At 43.3% G+C, this 26111-nt stretch overlaps 1 protein-coding gene across 3 annotated transcripts; it reads left to right on the top strand.

Annotated features, from left to right (window-relative positions):
- The first annotated feature begins 118 nt into the window (after nt 1-118).
- LOC119177653 (E3 ubiquitin ligase Rnf121) lies at nt 119-22860 on the top strand. 3 transcript variants are annotated; one of them, XM_037428906.2, is made up of 8 exons: nt 119-247; nt 736-776; nt 1325-1466; nt 3839-4032; nt 5621-5810; nt 9255-9388; nt 15134-15235; nt 22595-22860. In XM_037428906.2, the coding sequence occupies exons 1-8, from the start codon at nt 200-202 to the stop codon at nt 22713-22715; spliced, it is 972 nt and encodes a 323-aa protein (XP_037284803.1). In that variant the 5' UTR covers nt 119-199; the 3' UTR covers nt 22716-22860. The 3 variants fall into 3 exon arrangements, with proteins under 3 accessions (XP_037284803.1, XP_075738324.1, XP_037284804.1); XM_075882209.1 differs by lacking the exon at nt 119-247 and adding an exon at nt 263-351; XM_037428907.2 differs by lacking the exon at nt 119-247 and adding an exon at nt 307-385.
- The last annotated feature ends 3251 nt before the right edge of the window (nt 22861-26111 follow it).

Genomic DNA, 26111 nt, shown 5'->3' with positions numbered 1-26111 from the left:
AAGAAGCACAATGCTACAATTGCTGTATAAAGCGGGCTGTTTATTTTATGCAACAATTTGACCAAAGATGGTAGCGTGGCATTGCAAAATTGTTTTATTCTGTTAGTTTGACAGCGCCATCACAGCTAAAATAAAATATGGCAAACTACGAGCCTAGCGAAGTTTCGGGCCTCCTAAATGTAATGGTGGCACACTCAAGATGGCACATTACCACGGCGATATCAGCCTGGATCTAATACTAAACGAAGTGAGTAGTCTACCACACTTCACTCTAGTTATAGCTCTCACTATCACGTCGTTGCTCCCAAGCCTAAGACAAGCGCCTGTGCTGATTATCTGCAGAATTGTCGCGTAATCACTGACCTAATTTCCTATATCCTTACCGGTAATTGATTGACAAGATTAAAGATCGCCTGTTGTGCTATGTGATGATTACAAGCTTACGTTCGCGAGCATGGCATGGTAACGAAGCGATGAGCGCAAGCGTGGTTGCTACCTGTGTGGGACGCTGAAAATCTTAATCTTTTCACGAAGTCGTTGAAGCACAAACGTGTAATTATGTGTCACAGGTGCATTTGCTTAGCTGCAATTGAAGGTCGTGCCGTCAACAATGTTGTGTTACTGCTTTCAATGGCATGAATGCTAACTTAAAGTGCGTCCATGTAGCGCTGCATTAACGATAACTGTGGCGTGCAGTGTAAATGTACTACACGCTGTGTATTTTTATTATTTCAGAGTATAGACCTTTCAAAATTACCAGATGAAGACAGGCACAGGTGAGTTGCTTAGTGACAGTGTGTGTGGCTTTTAGAGTCGTAAACAGTACTTTTTTTTTTTCTGAAGGGGGCACCGACCCTCCTTCACGTACGTATGTTCATGAGTGTATCTACCCATGTACAGAATTTCAGTATATCGGGGGAGGGGGCTGAACCCCCCTAAGCACCCTGGCTACATTACTGGCGCCGTTGCTTCATTATTGCGAGAATTTGTTCATTACATCACTGCATACAGTCTGTGCTTGTGAGCTTGCATTGCGGACTTGGTGTGTTAGTGGCTCGCGATTATTTTAGAGTACGCTACACAATTGGAAGCGTTTGTTGAAAAATGTCTCGGTACAGACGTCGACGATGACGGTATATTGTTGCTCGACGTTTCGTAAAAATTTACATTGTTTCAGGCATTTGCATCCAGAATAAATGGAGTTGTATAGTTATGTTTGTGTTGTGTGAAGTGATGCCGAACTGTGTGTTTTGTAATGTCTTTTGTTGACTGTTTTAATGACTGTGTTTCCCATATTATCTATATTTTTTCATGATCACAAAAGGATTGAACATGCCCGGATGCACGAGAAGCACAGAGGTCACGAAAAGATGCATAGCTACATGATACTTATTCTCCTAGCATCTGTTGTCATAGCCCAAATAATCCTAGTAAACTGGAAAAAATTGCATTTCAAATCGTATCAGGTATGTTCAAGTATATTTTAAATACATTTCTCCTTCCTGTGTTTTCATTGCACCAACTGATCATTATCAAACTGGCTCTTTTGTGACTTATTACCTGATCTTGTCATGTCTGACCAGAGCGTGAGAACTGAGGGAATGTGATTGGACTGTTGGTAGTTTGGTGCTTCACTTTCCATAATGCATATGTTGTAGCACATCGCTACAGAGACAGAGGAGACAGGCTCACAGTGCCGACTTGCAGCTAACGTTTTACTTTGTGGTCATAATCAAGCACCAGGAGATATTTGTTAATTGCATTCAAGGCACTGTCAATTGTATTCCCTTGACATGTAACCACGTGTATACATAGGTTAAACTGCAAGGTGCATTAACCAAAGATTTCGGACCACTTGTACAATGTAGAAAAGGCTATATGTGGTTATTTGGACATTAACTGCCAGCAGCGTGGTTGTGTATCGGTGTTTGAAAACACCCGCATTTTCAATAGGGGTTGAGGCAGAACTACACGAGAAATAATTGAGGGCTACGAAAGAGACAAGATAAAAGGAAAATGTGTGTGTGCTTTCTTGAGCCTTGTTGGCTAAGGGGAAAAAAAGTATCTGGAGTCATTTCTTTAATGTAGGCGGGCGCAGTTTGTGATGTCATTTCCTCAGTTTTCATCGATATACTCGTATATTATAATTGCATCTGTGATTGCAAATGAAACCATTAGTTGCAAGTTAGCACTATGTGTGTTCGTCCTTCTTCTCTGCCCATCGTGATGCTCTACAACATATGAATTATGGATCCTAACCAACTAGCTCAGCAGGGTGCCTTTGCTTCATTTTCCTCTCTATCCGTTTTCACGTATTGTACTTTGTGCCTGTCAAGCATACCTAAAGTTCTTAAGTGCAGACGCTTCTCACACCATGATGTGGTGTGGAAATCCTGATATCAAAAAATGTTCTTTTAGGTGACTGCAATACTCAGAGAGTACTTCTCATTGCTAAACTTGAAGACACTGCTTCGCTTCAATTCCCTACCATGGCGGCTGCACTTTGAGGGGGGGAGGGGGCATCGAAATGCAAGCAACAGCCGTGTACTTAGATTTAGGTGCACATTAAAAAACACCAGGTGGTGAAAATTAGTCTGGAGTGCCCCATCTACGGCAGCCTCTCAGTTTTACAGTCTTGACATATATAACACCAGCAGGTATTATCCGAGAGTGTTGGCTCAGAAAAAAATATTAGGCCATCGATATCTGCAGTGCCGTAGTCTTCGGGTAATTTAGCGCAGCTGAGTCACAGTCTGTGGCGAGCACTTGAAATCGTGAATTGGAGCACCGATCTCTTTGCGTAGATGCTCACTGCCGTCACCGTTAAGAGTCTCTACAATGGCTTGCGCCCACCGCGTGGTCGTACAGGGGTGCTGACGGAGACGTTCTGGTCAACACCATTAAGTGTTCTCGAAGGCGTGCTTCCAGGAAAATGCCATGGAAGTCAGTCCATGTAGGTGCCAACCACTGGCATTCGCCTGCAGCTCATTTTTGTTTATTCAAGCCGGAAGTGTCGCTTCACCTGACAAACGCCTTTCTGGAATAGTTGCGTTACCCTTTTCTAACCTTTCCACCCTTTTCTTTCTTTTGCCACCTTGCGGGATTCTGCAAAACTGATTGTCGGTGATATGTGATTCTATTTGGCAATGAATTCACCTTCTCCTTGCCAGTTACTTGCAACCTGGTTAGCTCAATTGGTAGAGGACCGCCCTGGAAAATTGCTAGTCCGTGGTTTGATCTCCAGACCACGATGAATTTTTCTTCAAGGAAGGAGCTTTTCTTCTGACAAATCCATATGGATCTTCTCGTGGCTTTGTGCTGAAAATGGCTGGTGGTTAATTTCCCTTACAAAAGGACATTATGTTGTCCTAGAATTTGTACAATAATATTTCAGGGGAATCCTGCTGGATCTCAAGTTCTATTCATTCAGTGAAGGCTGAAATAGACAGTCCACTTATGAAGAATATGACCCCTCCGCACCATTCAATGAACACGAAAGAATACTACAATTGCATTTTTCATTGCACCCATGAGACTTCTCATGGCAGTATAGTATGGAAAGTTCCGTTAGGGTACTGTTGTGGTACTTGTACTGGATATAGTACTTGGACTGAAACTTTTTCGAAATGGCACGTGAGCCAGTTTACTTGAATCATAGCTTCTCTGAGCTAGAAGTTTTTAACAGTCAAAAACTGTTTATTGAATTTAAAATAAGTTAATTTGCTGGAGACCATGACAGGTGGTGTTAGTCTGAGGGCATCTGATCACAAGTTGCATGTATACAAGTGTTTGATTCCAGGTGGACATGTTACATTCTTTTTTTTTTCTTTCTTTCCAGAGAGTGACCATGGTGGGGATGTGGCTGATACCACTGTGCATCTCTGTGCACTCTTACTGGTGGCGCTTTGTGTTTATTTGGACTATTTTTACTGTAGGCACATTTATAGTTATGAGCTGGGCTCTGCAGAAACCTATAGCTGGGACCACGCCCCGTTGGGTCTACAAATGGTTCTACGTGATATACCTGCAGAGGTGGGCTGTCATTTTTTTTTTCACAATTTTTGGCTGATGTGTTCTAATAGCACATTTTGCCATCACGCAGAATCATTCGCAGCTGTGAAGCTGTTGCTTTCCCCTATGTGTGACTACATTTGAGCCTTGTTAATATAAATACTTTACTGATGGGAAATGTTCCATAAAGATAGTTGCCTTTACCAGGTTGATGAATTAACACAGTATGGGAAATCTGCCTTCCTGTTGGGCGTTGTTATAAATTTCAAGGTTGTCAAAATCTTTGCAACTGCCCCGCCGCGGTGGTCTAGTGGCTAGGGTACTCGGCTGCTGACCCGCAGGTCGCGGGTTTGAATCCTGGCTGCGGCGGCTGCATTTCCGATGGAGGCGGAAATGTTGTAGGCCCGTGTGCTCAGATTTGGGTGCACGTTAAAGAACCCCAGGTGGTCCAAATTTCCGGAGCCCTCCACTACGGCGTCTCTCATAATCATATGGTGGTTTTGGGACGTTAAACCCCACATATCAATCAAAATCTTTGCAACTTGCAGTGAATCATCACTTATCAAATACTACAGGGAAGCTTTCGGAATCTATGGAAAAGAAAAGTACAGTGACACGTTTCATGCTGGTTAAGCTGTAAACTTTTTTCGTGTCCTCAGAGGATTTGTGGACCATGTCAGAGTTAAGTATGGACAATTTGCTAATTTATCCATTTTAGTAGTTGTGCCGCAGTGGCTGCCTTTCAGAAAGCAATCTGCTGAAGTTTTGGATTGCTCCACACATTGTAAACGGTTTAATCTAAGCATGTAATATCCGTTCTGTGCGTCAGATACCACATTGTACTTAAGAAACTATCGCTGCTGTGGCAGTGCAGTGCTGAGCGCAGATTTATCAAGACAGGACCAGATGGAGGGGACGCTCACAGGTGCTGTGTCTCTGTGTGTGTCTCCTTTGCGTGTGTCTGCGTGGGTCCTCTTGTACAGTCTGGATAAATCTGTGCTCAACACTTAAGATATGTCATACAAGCAAAGTGAGATGTCAGCCCTCACTACAGTGACATTCTGCTACAGAGCAAGCATTCACAAATTAGATATCTGGTTGTGCCAGCGACATTTTTTTATCAGTACAAAATGTACAAAGGCTTGCTTACATATGTGTAGTCACAGAGATACAGCATCTCCTGCAGTCACCGCATTGCTATCAGGCGGTAAACCTCAAATATTGATTTAGTTGACTATCAGACATTCAGGTGCGTGCACATGGTCTACAAACTGGTATACAGTTGGGCTGAATGACTTGGGGAAGAAGTTTTAGCTACAGTGTAGCACACAGAATACTAAAATGAGTAGTACGGTGTTTTGTAAAAATCACAGGTCATTGCTTGCTTTCTGGCATCATGAACAAAAGTTTTGTAGTAGTCACCTGCTACTACGTTATACGGAAATGCTCTTACGGGGACATTTAGATGGGAAGCCCCAGTCACCATGGTCATGTATGTTAATTTAGATTTGAGGGCCATGAGCTTAATGTGCTGTGGGCTTTTTCTTTTGTCCTCTCCGTTGAAGTGTAATCGCTGTTGTGAATCTTATTTCCATGCCACTCTTTGCAGTTGCGCAGTCTGCGTGTTTGGCTACGTGGTGGTCATGCTGACTCTGCTTGGAGTGAATGTGGTGTTTCGGGCCAAGCCACAGAGTTGGATGGATGTGGGCCTGCTGTTTCTTTTTTATGGCATGTACTATGGTGTGTTAGGTCGTGACGTCTCCGAGGCTGTCACAGACCGAATGGCATGCACCATTGGGGTATGTACACATTAGTCTATGTTACGGTCAGTGCATGCAGTGCGTCCCCTTAAGAAGCAGCCTAATGGCTGTTACGAATGAAGCTTAGTCCTTGTGCTTGTCTTGGTGGTACTATGACTGTGGCCTTTCTGTGATGAGCACAAGATCATTACGCTCCCAATCATGGTATAGCTTCATTTCTATACTGAATGCAAGAACCTCTTTGTGCCACAATTTCTGTAGTGAGGCTCTAAAGAAAAAGTAGCATGAAGTTGAGTGTTATGTGGGCGGCAGCAATGCTGCTCCAGCAGTATACGAGACGGTCGGATTATGCCAATAGAAAAGCCCCTAGTTTTATTCACACTTGTGAATATATTCGAAAGTAAAGGGGAGAGGGAAGAGGGCAAAAGATTGCGCACTTGAAAATAGCACACATGAGCACTTAAGAGCTTAGGTCACGTCATTCAATAGGTTACCGCATTAAGTTTGTCGGCTACTTTCTTGTAACTCTCCTTCTTATGTTTGGTGGTAAGAGATAACAAAGTCGCTGCTAAATTTTCACTCATCTTGGCATAAATATTGCAGTGTTTCTCGCTTATTCAGGCCCGTCCTTGCAAGCATAGTACGTATACAATTGGCTGTCAGTAAAAAAAACCAGGTGGTAACTGATACTGTAAACCATTGTACGTGGCCTTGGTTAGGTGCTGCTTTTAGTACAATGCCAAGAGTTAGAAAAGGCTTGGGAAAAAGGGAAAGGTGACAGGAGCACTGACATCAAGTTTCAGAATCGGGATGTGCACTTCCTGTGATTGCTTGGTGTGCGTAGGTCCTCTTGACCAAATTTAAATCTAATCCTTCGCGAGGTAGTTATTTTATTTCGACGGCAAGCAGCGTACCAGAGTTTAATGAAAATGGAGCGCCCTGCGACAGTGACACTAGTGCTATGTGTTCGGTGTGATACATTCCACACATACCATCCTGAGTGACGATGCGCTAGTAGCGATGACGTCTACAATCCAAGTGTTCTTATCGTGGCTGGCGTCGACTGGCGCCGAAGCCTGAATACGCACTCGCTCGTCACGTCTGATCTTCGTCGCACTGCTTTGAACGATTTGGTGAACTAATTAAGATGCAAAGCATCTTTAAAAGAATGGGGAAAGAAAAAAAAGCATGATTCAGCGTGTGCTGGTCGGTCAGCATGTCGGGGAACCGTTGTGAGTTGCAGTCGTCTCGTTCGAAGCGTGGAAAAAGCGCAATTAAGGTGTCTTTTCATATCACGTGTATGTTACACGCCAACATGACCACAAGCTATCAAAGTGGAACAGCGTTATAGACAGGTACCATCATTATCAAGTGACACGCAGGTGTCGTTGAATTTTAGTTCGTATGCAGACTTTTTTGTGTCTGCTTAATACCGGGTTACTGTCGCTGCAACCACGAGAGGCTGGATAGGTGGGGTCATCTGGAGGCGCAAGGAAGAACCTGGCAAGCAGGGAACGTATTCTATTTCTCCCCTAATGCTCATTCCCGATAGCGATATTCCATTGACCCCTTTGCATATACAGTGGACTTCTCTTAAACGGAACTCAAAAGGGCAAGAAAATTTGTTCCATTTATGAGAAGTTTCATTTATCCAAAGCCCACAAAATGAATGAAATATGACTTTATCTCAAAAGCACCAACTGTGGCTGACTGAACAAAAACATTTTGAAGTATACAATACTACTATAGTTGATTTAGAAAGAAAAATGTTGCTGATATTGCTTACAGATATATGTTTATAGCCGCAGCACTTTCTCCAGAAAGTATCTTAAAGACAAGGCCATGCGGCTTTTTAAAACGGCTCAGACAGCCATCACTCACCCGCAAGTGCTCGATCCCCATGCGAGTAGCAATCTCTTTGGTCTTCTCTTCAGAAATGGGCTGCTGATTGGGAAGTTCACACTGCGTGCACGCTTTAATCAGAGAAAAAGAGCATCTTCAATTTCTCTGTACTCCACGGTTCTCATCCGCATTCTGTCTGTGGCGTAATTCTCAACCTTTGTAGCTTCTTCCATCTTCCCTTTGTTCTTGACTATCCTCAACAGTGTGGACTTGGGAATATTGAACTTCTTGATGATTTCTGTCTTCGATTGGTCGTTGCGGTGAAGTTCTTGAATGATTTTTACTTTTGTTGCGAGCAAATGTGCATTGTGCTGCCGTTTTTTTGTTTCCATCTTAAGTTCACGACAAGATGGAAACAAAAAAATATGGAAACGAGATGGATCGTTTGCTGCTCGGCTTGCACAGACATGCGCAATCGCTGGATTGGCTTGGCGAGGCTAGCTTCGGCATTTGTTTCATGGTTGCTAGACTGCCGTGGCCACTTCCATCGTTCATGTATTTTGCCCGTTTTAGTTTCATTTAATAGATGTAAGCAGAAAAAAATGTTGCGATTACCCGAAACTTTTTATCATTAAATATATAAGAGACCAACCAAATGTGCTTAGATTGTTTTGTTTAGGCGGCTTTTCCGTTAAAGCGACTTTCGTTTAATAGGAGTCTACTGTACCTGAATGTCGTGCATGCCAAAACACACCAATATAGCTAACTAAGGCACATGAGCAAACATGGCATCCTCGGGCACCTCCTCAGTGCTGCTTGTAACGGCGCCCATTTTGAAATCGCTGTTCTGTAAAGGGTCGATCGAAGCAAAAATAATTCGCAACGTCATGAATCGCGGGATTCTAAGCTCCAGACTATCGTATTCAACCCGAATCCACACTTTGTATGGCGACGATGGCAATGCAGGTGACAAGGCTTGACTGAATGTTTTTGCCTAGCAGACAAAATGTTTGTGGAGCAGCCGAGCCTGACGTCACTGTTTTCTGTGGAGAAGTGGTCAGCTGTGGCGTGATCTGGAGGTGACCGCGAGGTCGCGCCACTGGTAGTGCTCCTAGCACTGAAAATGGCGGGATTGCCGGCTGTTTTGAATCGTGCTTGATACCAGTGATATAAATCACCTAAAGTGATATTTGTTCATCCCTCAGTTGCATTCTGGGTCGCGAATCGCTGCTACAGAATCTATAGCTACTCGTTGATGCAAAAATCTTGGCATGAGTAAATTTGATGTCAGTGCTCCTTAGAAATATTGAATACTTTAAATAAACACCAGTTAAGATATCTTCAGTGCTATTCTAAATTTTTTTTGGCTGTCTTGTAAATGTGCACTTTGTATGTGTTCTTTCTTTCCACTAAGCAGAGTTAAAACAGCATGGTGATATTTATAATGATAAATAACCCTTACCTCTAACATTCTAGAAATCACAGCTCTGAATATGAGCAAGTTGCTCAACTGTGTCCCCAGTAATCTTTGTCTACAGAAGATAATGGCCTCTGTTATGTGGGTACTTTTGGTAAGCCTGTCACACTTCGAAAATGTCTGGCGGGTCGAACCTGCTTTGCCTAATTCTTTTTTCCTTCCAGTACTACACAACCACAGGAGTTCCCGTGAGGCAACTAGAGTCCAATGTTTGTGCCGTGTGTGGCAACAAAATACACGTCCTTGACAATGCAGATGCAATTGTCGAGGAATCATATAAGCTGCCATGTGGTCACATGTATCCTTTTGCATCAATGTTAGCATGCAGGGCCCTTATATGCTTCTGCCTTCCTCTTCGTCTTCTTTCTTCAATAATTCTACTGGTTCTTATCGTAATAGCTGTATGATTTGTTATTGATCTTTTTGTCTATCAGGCCTATGGGGTGCAATGACTATGCTTGACTTGACTGGTGAGGATTTTGTTATCAATTAGGGGAGTGCTGACTCTTTGAGTACTATTTTATGGTATTCTTTACAAGAAACTTGTGCACTTCTTTCATGATTAATGCATTTATGCTTATAATAGTGGCTAATCTTGCAGCAACAAGTTGCTTGCTTGCTTTTGCTCCTGACAGTAGACTCTTAGTAAATGGAAATTTCTTGGAACAGGACTAAACGGAACAACTGCCTTTGATATGATTAGTTTCGTATTTGTATTCTACACCCCTGTTCATCTCATAGTAAACAGAACTCCTGTTAAAGGTTATTTTCCCAGTCATTTCAGATTTCATTTAATGAGAGTCTACTGTATTAAGCACTCGCATTAATGAAACTATTGTGCCCATTTCATCTAACTGTGCCATGCTGCTGCGAAACTGGCAAACATGCATGAAGCCTGGCATAGCAATAAAAACCTTGTAAATTCCAAGCCGTGTGCTGCACCACAATGTCTGGCTGACGTGTTCTCAGGAGCCTTGACTACCAATCAACAACTTTTCCTAACTATGCTGAAAAAGTGTTTCAGGGCCCTTTGAAAGAAAGGGTAGAAGCCTTGGGTTAAATTCAGTAGTACACTGTTTAACATACTTGTAACATTTTTACATTAAGAATGTTTAGTGCACATTAAACTGACAACATAAAATTCGTTAGTTGTACCAAAGAAATCTCTCCAACCTCGTCTAGTCCATAGTTGAAAACTGGCCCTAAGTTTCAACACTCATTCGGTCCGTCTTTTGGAGGGTGACTGTCTGGCCTATTCCAAAACGAATGTTTCTTAGTGGATGTCTCCCTCTCCCGTGTTGTTCTTTCCATCGTTCTTGTTAATGCGTTGTTATCTCCATTGGTTTCAGAGATTATAGGCGTGCACATCGTTCCTCATTATAAGGGGGAAAAAAAGGCTCGTTGCAGCGCCTCCCTTCCTATTAAGTCAATGTATGGGGCACACAGTGCTCCTCTCTCTCTCTCAGGTCACTTGGGGGAGAGGCAGCCCACCTTGACCCCATCCTCCCCCTGTGCACCGGTGACTGTGTACATATTTGCTCAGCAGGGCCCTAGTGGAGTGGTTAATATTTTGAGGTGGATTAACCGCTCAACTGGGACTCTGCAGAGCATGTATGTACACAGTCTCCGAAACCAACAGAGCAAACAAGGCACACAAAAAGAAGCGCAGTGCAGAGGGAGGCATTAACCAGGAAAATTCACTAGTTACAAAGCTGGCCGAACACTCCCCCCCTCCCTCCCCCCAAGAAGAGACTGAATTGGTCTCGAAATATAGGGCCAGAGTTAAATATTAACGCTGACTAAATCTGACTGGAGAATCTGTTTATTCATATAATTTTACCAAGCCACACAGATCTCTTTCAAATACATTTACCTTTAAATTTGTTTGTTATGTTTAATGCAATTCTGCAAGGCTATCGTATTTTCACGTGTATAGCCCACACCAAAAACCCGTAAATTTCAGTGGCCAGGTCGGGGTGTGGCAATACATAGGGATTTTCTTATAGGGAACCAGTGCTGGAGTTTCCACAGCTGCCCTGACGGTCAAAGGGCTACTTCTCAGCCGCTTCCGCAGACGAGGGTATTGGCTGGTAGAGACAGTGCGGGCACGCATCGCCGTAACAGAACTAAAAAGTGCTGGCGTTACAGTCGCGTATTCAAGTGCGACAATATGCAGAAAGAGGAAGGACGTATTCACCTACCTTTTCCTTCTTAATCATATCAATAAGAGAAGAAGTGGCGTTATCCAAGCGGTGAGGCGAGCAAAGTATGTTCTGCTCTTGCTCTCCTGTCAAGTGGTGTAAGGCTAGCAGGTTTCTAAACTAAACGGTGCGTGTCTGCTATATTTATTCGATAGTGAAGATGGCCACCAGTGGAAACCAAGGCAGAACAGTCGAACTTAAACGGCGTTTTGCTGGAAATGAAGTGAACGTCTTATGCAGCATATGGAATATGCAATTTTTTTTTATCTGGCCCGAATAGCGTCGAGTTATGCATCTCAGGACTAACAAAGTTTCTCATACATCCATCCATTCACCTGTCCGTTACAACCGAAATCCATATGATGTCACCACGTCAAGTAAATTATATGATAGGCAGGTAGTCTACATTATTTGTTAACAGTTACGTATAAAGAAAAGTGCCTTGTCTACAAGATTTGTGCGTGGGCATGTTCACCTACGCCTTTGAACTGTTATAAAAGATGTTCTCGTGGTGAATACTCGATGCTGAGATGCCTCTGTTTAACTTAATTTGTGCTGAAGGCAGGGTTCTTGTAAGGAACAAAGCAGCAGGTTACTCGAAGCTTAGCTTTCTGGAGTCAGCCAATGCTTTAGGCTTCTTTTTCAGTGGCTGCTGGCTAAGTAAGATCGCAATTCATGATTTGCTATAGAAGTATCAAATGTCTTCGATTTTTACTCGTCGTTTAGTTCGCCTAACGCACAGTTTCCGTTTTTCGGCTTGCCTGTGTTGGTTTAAAATAAAGATGTCTGTTCAACATTGATAACTGCTAGGCTTTCATTTACCAAACAAGATAATATTTTAAGGCACGCTGTAGTGTAATTATCAGGAGTAAATGCCACCACTTGGGGTTCTTCTATGTGCACATATATCTTAGTTCACGGGGGTTTTTTGTATATCACCTCCATCAAAGTGCGGAGGGCATAGCAGTACGACACCACAAGTTTATGCTACCATGGTGGTATGCTTGATCAGCGTCCACGGGCATATATAATGCAGACAGAGCGTATAAACTATGCTAGAAAAAAGACATCGACGTAGCTACCAATTCTCGTGTTTTTTTTTTTTACTATATGCAGAAGTGGGCAGCGCGGTATCGTCACAGCATGAACAAATCAGTGGAAGTCGCCATCACGGCACAGCACTGTCCCATCGATGCCATATTCATTGATGCAGTCCGCTTTGCAGGGCTTTTGTCCGTTTCCAGTGCTTTTTATGTAAGAGGCCTTGAAACAAAGATCTTTTTTCTGAACCACGGCGCAGTATCACTGGAGCAACGGCTTTTCGAGGTGTTAGTGCTCGAAAAGCCGAAAAATGAAGCTCGGCAGAGGCGCACGCGCATGCTCTCTCTGCGGTACACGGCAGCCGCGCATCTGGGCAAGAGCGGCTGAGTTGTGTCGCAACTATCCGCCAGGTGCTCTTTATTTATTTATTTAAATACCCTAAAGGCCCGAATGGGCATTACATAGGGGGGGATAGAGTGGGGTTATGATCATAAGTACAGTACAGAACATAAATGAAGGCAGAGATGGTATACATGTCTACTGCATCGAGAAACTGAAAGTGCAATCCACAAACAACGCCAAACAACAATAGATTACATTGAATGAAAAAAGGGGTTCACGCGAAATGCACTTTAAAAACAGTAAACAAGAACAAAAAAGCGCGATCAGTACACTCAACAACAGTTTGCAAAAAAGAAAAAGAAAAAAATACAGAGAGAAACATAGAAGAAGAAGAAAAACAAAATAAAGATTTATGCGTCATCAAAGAACTTCAAGAAAGGTTTTGAGAGCATGTTGAAAAGATGATGAATCGGACAGTTCTGCGATGTGAGCAGGTAACGCGTTCCATTCTGTGATTGCAAGGAGTAAAGGAGAGTTTTTATATCTTTCTGTTTTAGCGAAAATTGGTTTAACTTTGAAAGTGTGGTCAACCCGGGCGGAGATATGAGGTGGTGGAATGATATGAAGCTGGGAAAACGGCGTGCTACTGTGGTACAGCGAATGAAAAAAAGATAGTCGAGCCAACTTTCGGCGCATGGCAAGCGAGGGAAGATGAAGTGAATTCTTTTCGGCGCGCCACCTTTCTAGCACTGGTCTCCCATAGTGCTGCTTCACAGCATTGCATGCTGTGCCGTGAAGCCTCTTAACACTGTAGGTAAGGCTACGGAGGCAGTTTCCGCAAATTTGTATTGCTCCGCAAGTGGTACGGCAGCTTGTGGCCGATTTTGGTTTTGCTTCCTTGCATCGTTCAAAGGTTTGAAGAAGCATTTGGGGAGAAAATTTGATCGTTCGTTGTAAACCTCACTGTCACAATACAAGTATGTTTTTAGACGTTTTAGAAGCTGCGTCGTGTAGCTTGTGACTTTTAGCACTGTTTTATTTTTTTGCTTCGAATACGCGACTTTTTTAGTGTTATCGCGCACACGTGGACAAGTCGCTGTCTGCTGCGGCGATTCCTATAACGACCGAGCGCCATGTTTAACAAATCAGCCAATGGCTGATACATGGCCTTCTACGAGTGATTTCTGAGTGTCTTCCGTCATTTTTCGAGAGAAGAGAGTAATTTTTAGCTGACTTTGATAATTCTGAATTGCAGGCCGCATGCTGTGCTATAATATGTAGCTCGCGTATTCTCTGTAACCCCCTAATACCGATTAGCAGGGTTTTCTGACCATGCTCAAAAAGTGTCGCAGGGCCCCTTTAACGTCCATCGTTCAAGCCTTTTCAAGCGATATTCGTGTGTGTACAGTCTTTCATAATTCCTTCAACTTACGTTTGATGGCACTAAAAACGCCGTGCAGGTGGAAATCATGTGATATTATTTTGAATTTCGCACACTTTAAGCAAAGGCTGGAAAAAAGTTAGGCTCTTGTTAATTTTTTTGTTGCTTGGTGCTTTTTAGCTGAAACACCCTGCATATTGTGTGACCTAAGTGTGGAATTGGGTTAGGCGTCAAAAGATGTCAATTTAGCAATTTAGGTCTAGTGGCTAAGGTACTCGGCTGCTGACCCGCAAATCGCGGGATCGAATTCCGGCTGCGGCGGCTGCATTTCCGGTGGAGGCAGAAATGTTGTAGGCCCGTGTGCTCATATTTGCGTGCACGTTAAAGAACCCTAGGTGGTCGAAATTTTCGGAGCCCTCCACGACGGCGTCTCTCATAATCATATGGTGGTTTTGGAACGTTAAACCCCACATATCAATCAAAAGATGTTAATTTAGTGATGATTGGGTGCTTTAAAGGCCCACCTATTACAAAGTGCTCAGACAATAATTATTGTGAGCAGCCGAACCATCAATGAAGGTAAGAGCTGTGTAGGTTTGCTTGTTGCCCTAAGGGCGCGCAAATGGTCCTGTTGTTGATTCACAAGAGGAATAATTATGGACGAGTGGCCACTTAGCAACTATGCTTTTATTAGGCATTCAATGATACTTTGCAACGGCCAATGTTACGCACACACCGATTCATTTCATTACGGCACAGTTGAGGCATGCACCGAGAACCGAAGCAGGCTAGCAGTTCAGAAGGCGATATGCACGAGGCCTGGTTACGCTGTCGTGATCTACTCATGAAGGCAGAGCTCAAGAGTCCTCGAATTTTTCGTTATATGGTTAGGGGTATAAGAAATGACACTTTTTTTCACTGCATTTGGTGTCGTACATGTTCTATGTCAAAAAATTTATTACTGACATCAATGCATAATCTAGTGTTAATGAAGGTAGCGACAGTGCATTTACTAGTGCTAAGCATATTATTGTGCAGCAACCTGCTTATTTTTCTTGACTTTCAATGCATTCGAAAGATTTCATGAATTCTGCATCAGAGGTTGGTGCATTGTTGGAAAGAAGCAGACCTGCCCCTACTGCAAGGAGAAAGTGGACCTCAAGCGCATGTTCTGCAGCCCGTATCCTTCTTACATTTTTTCATGCATTACTTGTGTATAATAAGCATGATTAACTTTTCTTGATGTGTTCATATGCAACAATCGCCTCACTCATTGCCAGTAGTAGGGATGGCATTTAACAAAAGTAAATAGTTAAATGAATCTGTGCATTTGTTTAGGTTATTTTATTCTTTCCATAATATTGTGGCATTTCTAGAAACACCAAGCCACAATTATGAAGCAACATGCAACAATCGAAGCAATATGAATAGAAGGAAACACTCATTATGCCTTTAAAGTTGGTGTTCGCTGTTGGTTTTACTGGATCACTTCTTTTTTCTGCTTTTTGAAAAGTCGCAAGAGAGATTACCTCTTGCTGTAAGAGTTTCATCTGCCTTTGCAAAGATTCTAGAATTCATTGGGCAATATAATGTACAGCTTCTAGGTGATAATTGTGACTCATTGAAAACCATCTGAATTGTCAAAATGTTGGATTCGCCACAAAATGAGTTTTTGCTACAAGATGCCGAAAATGTTTCTTTTGTTGTCAGGTGCTTACTTCTGGGGATATACTTTTTTTTTGTAAGATTTCATGTAACCCTTGCCACACACCACACCGACCCTGTGAAAAAAAGCAGATGCTGTATTTGCTGAACTCGTGCGACAAATTGCAATTGGCCCTTGCAGCTTTTTCAGTGTACTAGTAGCTAAGCTTGCCTTGTGTTGTAGGTGGAGGCACCAACAATGGGTAAAAACCAAAATATCTACTATCACTATTCCTGCTGGACTTGGTGGCTGAACTAGCATGCATTTATACATGTTTCATTTCATTTATTTGGTTTAGCTTAATCTGGTTAATTCGATACAAAATTGTTACGAATTGCCTGGGGGGGGGACACAGCTAAAGGCTGAGTAATCGCTGGACTAGGTCGGGTAACCGTGGCAGAAAAGGAAAAAAAAAAGCAGAAGAAACACACCAGCAAGCATTATTAGCACAGAATGCAATGGTACACATTGTTCTACATTGGTTCCGAGATTTGACAAAATTATGGGTACTCTGAAATATAAACACAGTTGTCATTAGACTGGTGGCAACACAACAAATGGTTGCTTATAATCAACTTCAGGGAAAAAAAAAGGTTTTCAGCTTGATTGCAAGTGAACTTCACAAAAATATAAACACAACATGCTCTAATTTATAATATTCCGTAATAGTATTCCAAGCCAGCCCCCCCCCCCCCCCCCAATAAAGTTGAAATTACCAGCAAAGGGGGGGGGGGGGTGCAATTTCGGAACGGCACCAAAATTGAATATGGTGGCAAATTTTCGGGCATGGAAAAAAACGCAGTGTAGATGTATTAAAATTTTATTACTGTGAACTTTCTTTAGGCCCAGGGTTCGTTGCATCTTTTAATCGCTTTCAAAACCATCGAAGGCTCCTCCGAGTCGGTTGCAGAAAACAGGTGGCAGCATTTTGCTTGAAGTCTGCCGGGGTCTTCTGGCACCACAGCTCCGATATCGGCCAGTCCGCTGCGCAGGTTGCCGTTCTCCGAGCTATCAAGCGTGTTACTAATACCGCATTCCTTAAAGGACCGTCCCACTGTCTCCTTGGGCACAATGGCCCACGGATCAGCAGCTAAATCGAGCACATGTTGCAGCGACGGCTTTTTCAAGTTTCCATTCGGTGTTCGTGCTTATGAGCGAAGGCTCATAAACTGCTCCCACAAACGCCGCAAGGTAGACTTGAACGGCTTATTTAGACTTGAACGGCTTACGTAGAGCAGCTCGGTGTCGTACTCCTTGAAGGCATTTGTGGAGGCTTGTGTCTTATGAATGGGCGCCTGGTCCAAAACTTGTAAGCGTCGCACGTAGTCAACGTTTGTGCCCCAGACTCTCAACAGCCATCCTTGCCTTTTATTTGATCTCATCCAGCGGTTTTTCATGGCGGTGAGACGAACATTTGCTACGAACGGTAAAAGAATTCAGCGTTGTGATAAGACATAGACATAGTCTAGACATAAATGCATTGTGAGATCTTTTTTTAAGACTAAAATACTGTCCTTGACACAAACCTTCATTCCCTCACATGTCATTACTTCCCAGTGTCGAAACGATAAACCATGGATTACTAAAGAGATTCGAACGATGTTAAACAGGAAGAATAGAGCCTTTCGTAAGCACTGCCACTCGCCGAATTCTACATTGTTCGCAAAGATGAAGGTATTGAGCAAAACGATAGCGAGATTGATGCGCAATGCACATAAAAAGTTCCTTTTCACTCTAGGACACAAAGTGAAAACTAATCCAAAAGAAATGTGGAAATATGTCAAGAGCAAAAAGAACTCCGGTGACGCTATCCCTGACGTCATAGATGAAAAAGCCTACGGCGCAGATATTTTGGCAAAAGCAGAGGCCTTCAATGCTTATTTTCACTCCGTGTTTTCATGCTCAAAAGCCGCACTTTTGAAATCACATGACGTCAGAGAGCTTACTCAGATGAGGGAAATTGAGCTGTCTGAAGATGGTATCGCATTATTTCTACTGAAGATAAACATCCACTCGGCTACTGGTCCTGACTTTATTTCAAATTTTGTCCTAAAAAACTGTGCATTGTCTGTCGCCCCTTTCTTAATACTGTTATTTAAGATATCTCTTCAAGTTGGTGCTCTACCTTCGGTCTCGAAAACTGCAAATGTTATTCCAATTCACAAAAGTGGTTCAAAAATAAGAATGTGCAACTACAGGCCAATATCACTCACAAGCCTTGCTTGTAAAACATTAGAGCATGTTGTTTATACAAATTTAATGGCACACCTTCAAGAAAATAGCTTCATTATTCCAACGCAACATGGCTTCAGGGCTGGCTTTTCTTGCGACACTCAGCTTGTAGAATTCTGCCATGACATCGTAGCATTTATTAACTCAGGTTTGCAAGTTGACTGCATCTTTTTAGACTTTCGGAAAGCTTTCGATACCGTATCTCACACCCTGTTACTACTAAAGTTGTTTTACCTCAACTTGCCGAACACCCTCCTGAAGTGGTTGGAGGCGTACCTGTTAGATAGAAACCAACGCGTGATACTTCATGGTGTCCGCTCTTCTGATGTCTCTGTATTATCTGGAGTGCCACAGGGGTCCATCTTAGGGCCCCTGCTTTTTCTTATATTTATCAATGACCTTACTGAACACTTGTCTTGCCGTGTGAAGTTATATGCAGATGATTACTGTATTTACCATGAAATTTCAAGTGAATCAGATAGTCAACTGCTACAGAATGATCTGAACAAAATCATGGCTTGGTGTACGACTTGGAATATGACACTCAACCTGTCCAAATGCAACCTCTTAAGATTCACAAACAAAAGACACCCGCTGATGGCAAACTATGTCATGAATACAACACAACTGTCCCTTGTAACACAATATAAGTACTTAGGAGTCTTTTTTTCCAGCAATTTGACTTGGAATGCCCACATAAATTACATCGTAACAAAGGCCAGCAACACATTAAACTTCTTAAGACGTAACTTTAAACAAGCACCGGCCAGCCTGAAAGAAATCCTGTATATGTCGAATGTACGGCCGCTTTTGGAATACGCGTGCAGCACGTGGAACCCTTTTACTAAGGTGAACATCGACGCTCTAGAACGCGTGCAGCTAAGAGCGGCCCGTTTCGTCACGGGTGATTACAACTTTTCTAAAAGATCTTTCGAAATCAGGAGTACTTTAGGATGGCCTCCTCTTGAAGACAGGTGCAAATTCTTACGTTTATCTCTGTTTCACAAAATATTTCATGGTTTAACGGGTATTCGCAAAGAAAACTACATATCGGAGCCTACGTATATATCTGCTCGTACTGATCACCCCCTTAAAGTGCGCGAGTTCGCTACCAGAATTAACTTTTTTAAATATTCATTTTTTCCGGGATAAATTATGCAATGGAACAAACTACCTCATGAAATTGTAGCCGCGTCCAGGGAAACATTCGCCACTGCGCTGGAACATCATATTTTATCGTAGCCTGAGCACACATTAAAGTTGCCTACACTTTCGTTTCATCTCTCTAACGATCTACGCTTCAGTTTTTTTTTTTGTACCTTCACACACGTCAGTGTTTATTACGTGTCACCATTGGATGCTTTATTATGTATCTGTATTCTTTTATGTTCAACTCAGTGTTAATGGACTGTCGCCTTTCTGCATTTCGAAATCGTTATCTCCCCCTACACTGATGCCCCTCGCGGGCGCTGTAGGTACTGTAAATAAATAAATAAATAAATAAATAAAAAGGGCAATATACTGTATTTACTTGCATAATGAACGCACTCCCAACTTCAGCTGTCAAAACTTGGATTTTTCTTTTCCTCGCATGTAAATGTACCCCATACATTCCACTGCTGTTAGGCTAACAGACACCTGGGGCCTCCTTGCCCGTTGGATCTCTTCTGTTTTTTATTATTATGCCAACCCCCCCACGGCCACCTCGGCTCGCTCCCTCCCCCCCCCCCCCCTTGCCTGCTGCCACGTGTTGTATAGCTTTTCTTTCTATCTGTGTGTGGCACGTATTTAGTCTTTTTTAAATACCTGTGCACCACAAAGGAGTTCATGAACAGCGCAAGTGTAGAGACATCGCAGCTGACAAGCACACAGTGAACGAATGTCATGAAACTTCCCGCTCCAACCGACGGTCGTTTCCTTCTAATGCGAAACATTAAGGCCCAACCACATGCATGCAATTTTCTAGCGATGACAACAAAATTTGCTGTTGCTATGGCTGTCCCGTAGGGCCATTAGTCATCATCAGGTCGCAGGTTTCTGGAAAACCAAAAAAAATTGCTTGTAGCCTGGAAAAGATTGTGACTATTTCTGTAACATGGTCCCCGATTCTCGCTTTGATTTCAAGTGAGTTGGACGCTGTATTTTGTCGTTAATCTTGTTATCTACGGTTTGTTTGGTTGCTTCGGTGGTAGCCTGCTGCAATGTCAACGGTATCGTCGCAGTTGTCGTGCGAAGTTGCCACGAAATAGGCTAAGTGCGTCGTGGCGTCATAGCGCATGCTTCTCGGTGTCCCTCGAAATCACAGCAGATACTACTGTTGCAGTTAAATGATTGCAAGAAAGATAGCCGTGAAACGTTTTTATGGTGTGCACGACGGGCGGCGCGGGAACAGCTTGCAGAAATAGTGCCTTGAACCACCAAAGATGAGGGAAGTGCTGAGCGACCTAACTTTTTTTTTGCATTACCCCATTTTTCGCTCATACCGAAAAAGCTTTTCTAAAATTTTCTTCACAAAATAAATGCATCCCCAACTTTGCTCCAATTCTTCGAGAAAAAAGTGCGTTCATTATGCGAGTAAATACAGTAATCTCTCGCCCCCATCAAGAAAATAAAATTATTCTCACCTGGTAAGCGAAGGCTCCCAAAGGCCCTTGCTGGAATTTTTCCACTTTGCTCTTTGAGGATGATGAAGGCTGGGAGCTTCTTGCCAGTGGCGTAAGCAGCTAGGCAAACTGTAAAGCCTCCCCGGGCACATTTAGTGTTGGCAATCTATATGGTGCTTTCACCGACCACGTTCATCCTGTTTGTGGTGTTGTCTATTCGCACCATCGTCTGATCCATGTTGGCCATGTTATATAAGGTGCAGCCGTTGTTCCGTCGCAGTGAGTTCGCGGAACACCGAACGGCACTTGCTACCTCCGATAGTTTCTCAGGTGTCTTCTGGCTCTCGTTCGTAGTGCGGCGCATTGGGAGGCCGAACTGCTGTTTCTTGCTATTTATGTAATGGCTGGAAGCTATGAAGTTTCCCAACTGCATGCTGTTAGCAATTTTCATGGCCTCTTCAGAAAAAATCCGATTGCTGATGACACGTCCTGCACTTCTTTTTACTCGCATAATTCGCTCTCCCCGACCCGTCTGAGCCAGCTCGCCGGTGTGCGCACCTTTGAACCTTTCGATGGTTTGGCCGGGTGCACGCCTCGCCGAGCAGATGAGGGCAGTCAAACAGGCTGCCCCTGCGAAGTCCCTGCTTCCGATGACTTCCCCAAACTAGGGTCCCTAGAATACCGCACCCAAACACGAACCAGTTCACGGGTCGCTGGAACTGTTCGAGCGTACGTTTCCCCCTATCTCCCAATCTCTACCACCGCGATAATGGCGAGAGTGCATGCCCACGTCACTGAACGGAAGACTTTGTGCATTGGAGGCGAGCAAGGGCCTGTCGCGCCAACTGTTCCCCTTGTTCTCTACGTCCGCGCTGCAACGCATGCTTGGTCAATTACGGAAGTTTGTTTTACCACCTGGCCGAGGCGTTTTGATGGTTCCCTTGTGATGTGCTGCTGTAATTATATGTACGGCGAAATTGAATCTCGCTGTTGTGTATTTTTGCCAAGGAAAACGGGAAGCGTGCGGCCAAAAATACTTCAAAGGGACGTATTTCAACTTTCAAGCCGTACGCTAGAAAGCAGAAAAGTATGCGCTTCTCATGCAAGTTTGAATGAGGCCCTTTCAATTATTTTCGAATGCTTAGTTCTTCCGGCAATTCCGTGTCGTGAGGCCTAGTTTCTTCCAGCATTGTCGAAAGAGCTTCAAGAAAATATGATTACCAATCGGACTTCGCGATCATTGATTCCCACTAGGCCGCGCGTGACAGGATCTGACTAGGTAAAGTACGCGCTAAGCCTTTCAAAATTACCAAGTGCACGTAGTGTTTGTGCTCCAACTTATTTCTTTTTTTCATAAGTGCATATACTGCAAGCGTTAGGACTGTGGCACAATATTTCGTATGTGCTGGCGAAATCTGCATCATTTGCACACCCTCTTCTCGGGGCCCCAAAACGGGAAAGAAAAAGTGTGCGGATTATTCGAGTAAATACGGTGCATAGCAATTGTGGGCTTACTGGTCAGGCTCAAAGGAAGTTCTAATAATCCAGAATGTTTGACTTATCAGTCGTCGAAGGCTCTACAAAGTAAATAGTATACAATTTTGATTAGCACCTGAACCTTGTGCAATTACCCTGTTTCCACAAATGTTTTCTGTTTAATTTATAATGACTTTAGTCACTCTTTGTTTAGCTTTTATTGTGTATGAAAATATCAAAAAGGTGGCTATATGTAAGACAAAGTAAAATAGCAAGGTTAAATGAATATGACATGTATATTTGTAGTATTGAATACTCGTAGAACTTTATTATTGATATGTCTGTGTAGGTTTTCAGAGCTTAGTTTTGCCACCAGTTGTACTTTCGAAGTTTGTTTTTAAGCATTCTGAGAGGTCCCAAAATTTAGTGCTTCTGATTTAATACTTTATTCAGAGGTCGTGTTCATGTTGAGCTTGTGCTCTATGAATTCTTGAACTGCCTTTTTTCTTAACCTTGACTGTAGCTGGGAAAAGCCACACATTCTGTACGGAAACTTCTTGGACTTCATTCGCTACCTTCTGGTGTGGCAGCCAGTGATCATCATGGCAGTGCAATTTCTGAATTCGAAGCTGGGACTAGAGTGATTATGCATTCACATCCCTAAAATGCACATAGAATGCTCATCTCACATTGCATTTGTCTCATTCTCTCTCTGCTCTTTTGTATAGAACGCAGCTGTATATTTGTTGAACTGACCAAATGGCGTATTAAACTATAATTTTTTGTTTATGCTGACTCTGGCTTCTTTGTTTGAAGATACCGATGTGGACATTTATGTTGGCGTGTTTTCGCAAAGAAATATTTGTAAAATACAGCTATCCTTACCTGAAAGGACCTTTGCTCCTAGCTGCCATAGTCAGCCAGCATGCTGAAACTCATTTTCATTCCTCATGCTTTTTTCATTCTTCTAATCACACGTGCACTTCCAGAGGTATTATAATCTGAAGGAAACAATTTACTATGCATACCTTTTTGTGCTAGGATGGTACCCCAAAATCCGGGTTTATATATTTTAGAAATAGTTTTTCTGTGTGTTAACCACAGCTCCTTTTCTAGCTAGTAGACATCACTGGTCGTGCTATGCTATCAGCATGGTAGACAGTTGCAGAGTGGCCTCCTTGGTTCTACTCGCATAACCTTTGTTGAAAAGCCCGACTATCTTGTATTATTATTTCTTTTTGTGGCCCATAGCGCTCATTCGCTGGCAGTGCAGTGTCTCGTATGCAGCTTCATGCTCGCCTGCTACGTTTCTTGTGCATGACGACGCTCCCGTGTAGCCGTAAAGATATTGCTATGTTATGAACTGTAAAGCTATGTATACAAGATTTCACGCGAGAACTTGAGTAGTTGTTTTGCTTTAGAAATTATATAGCCTCTCCAGTCCCATTTCTGCCGTCGCCATGAGGTTTCATACAAAGTCCAATTCCACAACATGGCCCAGCGAGTCGTGCGTTCGGTGTGAGTGAAAGTGAGCGAAAGCAACCGGCAAGCGCACAGGAACGTGCCGGCCATCCTGTCGCACAGGAGGATTGGTGCGTCTGATCGGTCGGGTCGGGCGCAAAGATAGGGCGTGGTGGGGCCCTGCCCTTTCTTTGCGCAGGGCCCGACCAATCAATTTATAAAGCAGAGGCTGTTGCAGCCAAAATATGATGCACCCCCCCCACTTGTTGCTCTCTCGTGCGATGAGGATGAGAGACAGCGACACGTTTTCTCTCCCCTTGAGCGGTGATCGTCGGCTGCTCTCGCGTGCTTTCACTAGCACGCAGAGCGTACGACTAGTACGACTCGCGGAACCATATTATCGACTTCATACGGAACCTGACGGCAACGGCAGAGATGTGACTTGTGTGTCAATTTGTTTGTCACCGCGCGCGCTCTATTGTAGCCTCTAATGTCAAGCAGCTGCTCAATTGCAGGGTATCTTATGCAAAATATCAGTTCTGCTAAAATACGCAATGTATAAAAAGTTTCGCGAAACAGAATAATCGTAATAGAATGAACAAATCTCCATACAACCAGTATAATTAAGTCGTCTATGTGGACTTTATATCAAGAAGCTGGGAACAGACGTGGCCCTCTGATTCACGAAATGAAAGTTGTGCGTTCTGCCTGGTCGCCTAATTCCTGCATGTATTTCAGCGCTGCTTCCGAGGAAACCTTTAACTTAAAATGATTGATGTGCGGAATCGTTCACACTTCAAGACATGTCAGTGCTTGTTAGCGGTATTGTCAAAAGGCGTTGCGAAGAGTCTGATAGACCAACAGACTCGCAAAATGATGTACATTGATTATAATGGGCACAGCGTGAATCGCACATACTGATATAAGTAAAAAATACTCAGTCAAGTTGATATTTTTATTTATTTTTTTATTTAATATGCCTCAAAGACCCTCAACAGAGGGCTTTACGTGAGGGAGTGGGCAAACAATATAGAGTTAATAAAACAACGATTCTATGGCATTCTGAAAGGTATCTGTGTTGGAACGGTCGACGACACTTGAGGGAAGATCTTTCCAGTCCCTGGCTGCCTGAGCGAAAAAGCAATGATGGTGGGCTGTGGTGCAAGTAGGAGGGGGGTAGACGGCGTTGTGGTGACTTGTGTGGACTGAAGTCCAATGGGCTGGTTGAATAGGGGAGTTATAATGAAACGCATGATACATTTTGTGATACGAGCGCAGTCTAGAAATCTTGCGACGTAGGTTAAGGTTAGGTAAACCTGCTTTACATTAAAGGGTAGTAACACTAATGTGATACTAGTAATCTGAATAGGTGAATCTAACTGCGCGATCTTGAAATAGTTCGTTGGATTAAGTTACCTTGTGGTGGGTCTCAAATGGCTGATGTGTATTCTAGTTTTGGATGAATCGGGGTTTTGTAGGCTAGTTGTTAGAAGTAGGGGCAAGATGTATGTTTCAACGAAAGTAACCAAGAGCTTTGTTAGCATTGTTAGCTATTTTATTTGCGTGAGAAGACCAGTTTAGATTATGTGAAATGTTAACGCCGAGATATTTAATACAGCTGAGGGCAGAAACTGTGCAGCCATTAATAATATAGTTAACAGTGGCAAGGTTCTGGTGTCTGTGAAATGAGGCAGAGAGAGAATTTCTCTCTTTTCTACTTCTGCGCGAACGTCGCTGTAAGCATAGCTGTATAGCCCAGTTGGAATGACCTACAATACAATTGCATGCAGAGGCCCGTACGCTCTTAAGACGCCGCTGGGACCAGCACCTCGCGCTTAGAGGAGCACTACCAAATAAAATCAGCCCAATATGCGTGCTACAATATAGCCACCCGGGCGCCTTTTATGTCCGTATACGCTTGAGATCGATTTATCGAGCGCGGGGAGGTATTCGCGCTTGTGCTAAACACTGAGATATTTGAAGCACTCTGCTAACGAGCGCACAGCACGCAACTGTCGGTATAGTACCAGTGTGCACTTGCGGCAATCATATTATTAACGAACAACTGCGACAAGAACAGGCGCGCTCACAGTGTATGGGCTCATATCGATCTCGGGCGCCTAAGCGTCGGTATTATCGAGTGTGTTTGGCCCCGGCGAAATAAGAATGCACGCTACAGCGATTGCTCCACATTCGCCTCTCCGTTGTGCTGATATTCGACAAATGTGTTTATACACACTCGCACGCATGCACACGCACATTGTTGGCAGTAAAATGGCGTTGATGCTATATATGGTTGGCGGGGAAGTAGCGCATAGCACTCACTTCCTGTTAAAGAAAAAGAGAGAAAGTTGCAAAAGTGACTGATGTACAGTACCGTCCACTGTTAAAGGGAACACTCGGACGAGCGTCTTCCATTCCATATTGCTGGCCTCGTGGAGCATGGTTCATGTATGGCTCTAGTGCATCAATTGTTAACCAACAATAATCTTATGTGATTACTAATTAGTACGCCATTTCTAGAGAGGAACTTATGAATATGCGCTGCACGCAAGTATTCCCTTTAACACTGTCTTTAC

Source organism: Rhipicephalus microplus, chromosome 2, assembly GCF_043290135.1.
Source record: "Rhipicephalus microplus isolate Deutch F79 chromosome 2, USDA_Rmic, whole genome shotgun sequence".
Lineage (NCBI taxonomy): Eukaryota > Metazoa > Arthropoda > Arachnida > Ixodida > Ixodidae > Rhipicephalus > Rhipicephalus microplus.
The sequence above is the reverse complement of the archived record's forward strand: the minus strand, read 5'-3'. Positions and strand labels throughout refer to the sequence as shown.

Excerpts from the sequence above, each read along its gene's own strand:
- LOC119177653 (XM_037428906.2), top strand. The coding sequence starts at position 200 with ATGGCACATTACCACGGCGATATCAGCCTGGATCTAATACTAAACGAA. Across the intron at positions 1,467-3,838 it reads TGCATTTCAAATCGTATCAG|AGAGTGACCATGGTGGGGAT; the intron begins GTATGTTCAAGT and ends CTTTCTTTCCAG. Across the intron at positions 4,033-5,620 it reads TACGTGATATACCTGCAGAG|TTGCGCAGTCTGCGTGTTTG; the intron begins GTGGGCTGTCAT and ends CACTCTTTGCAG.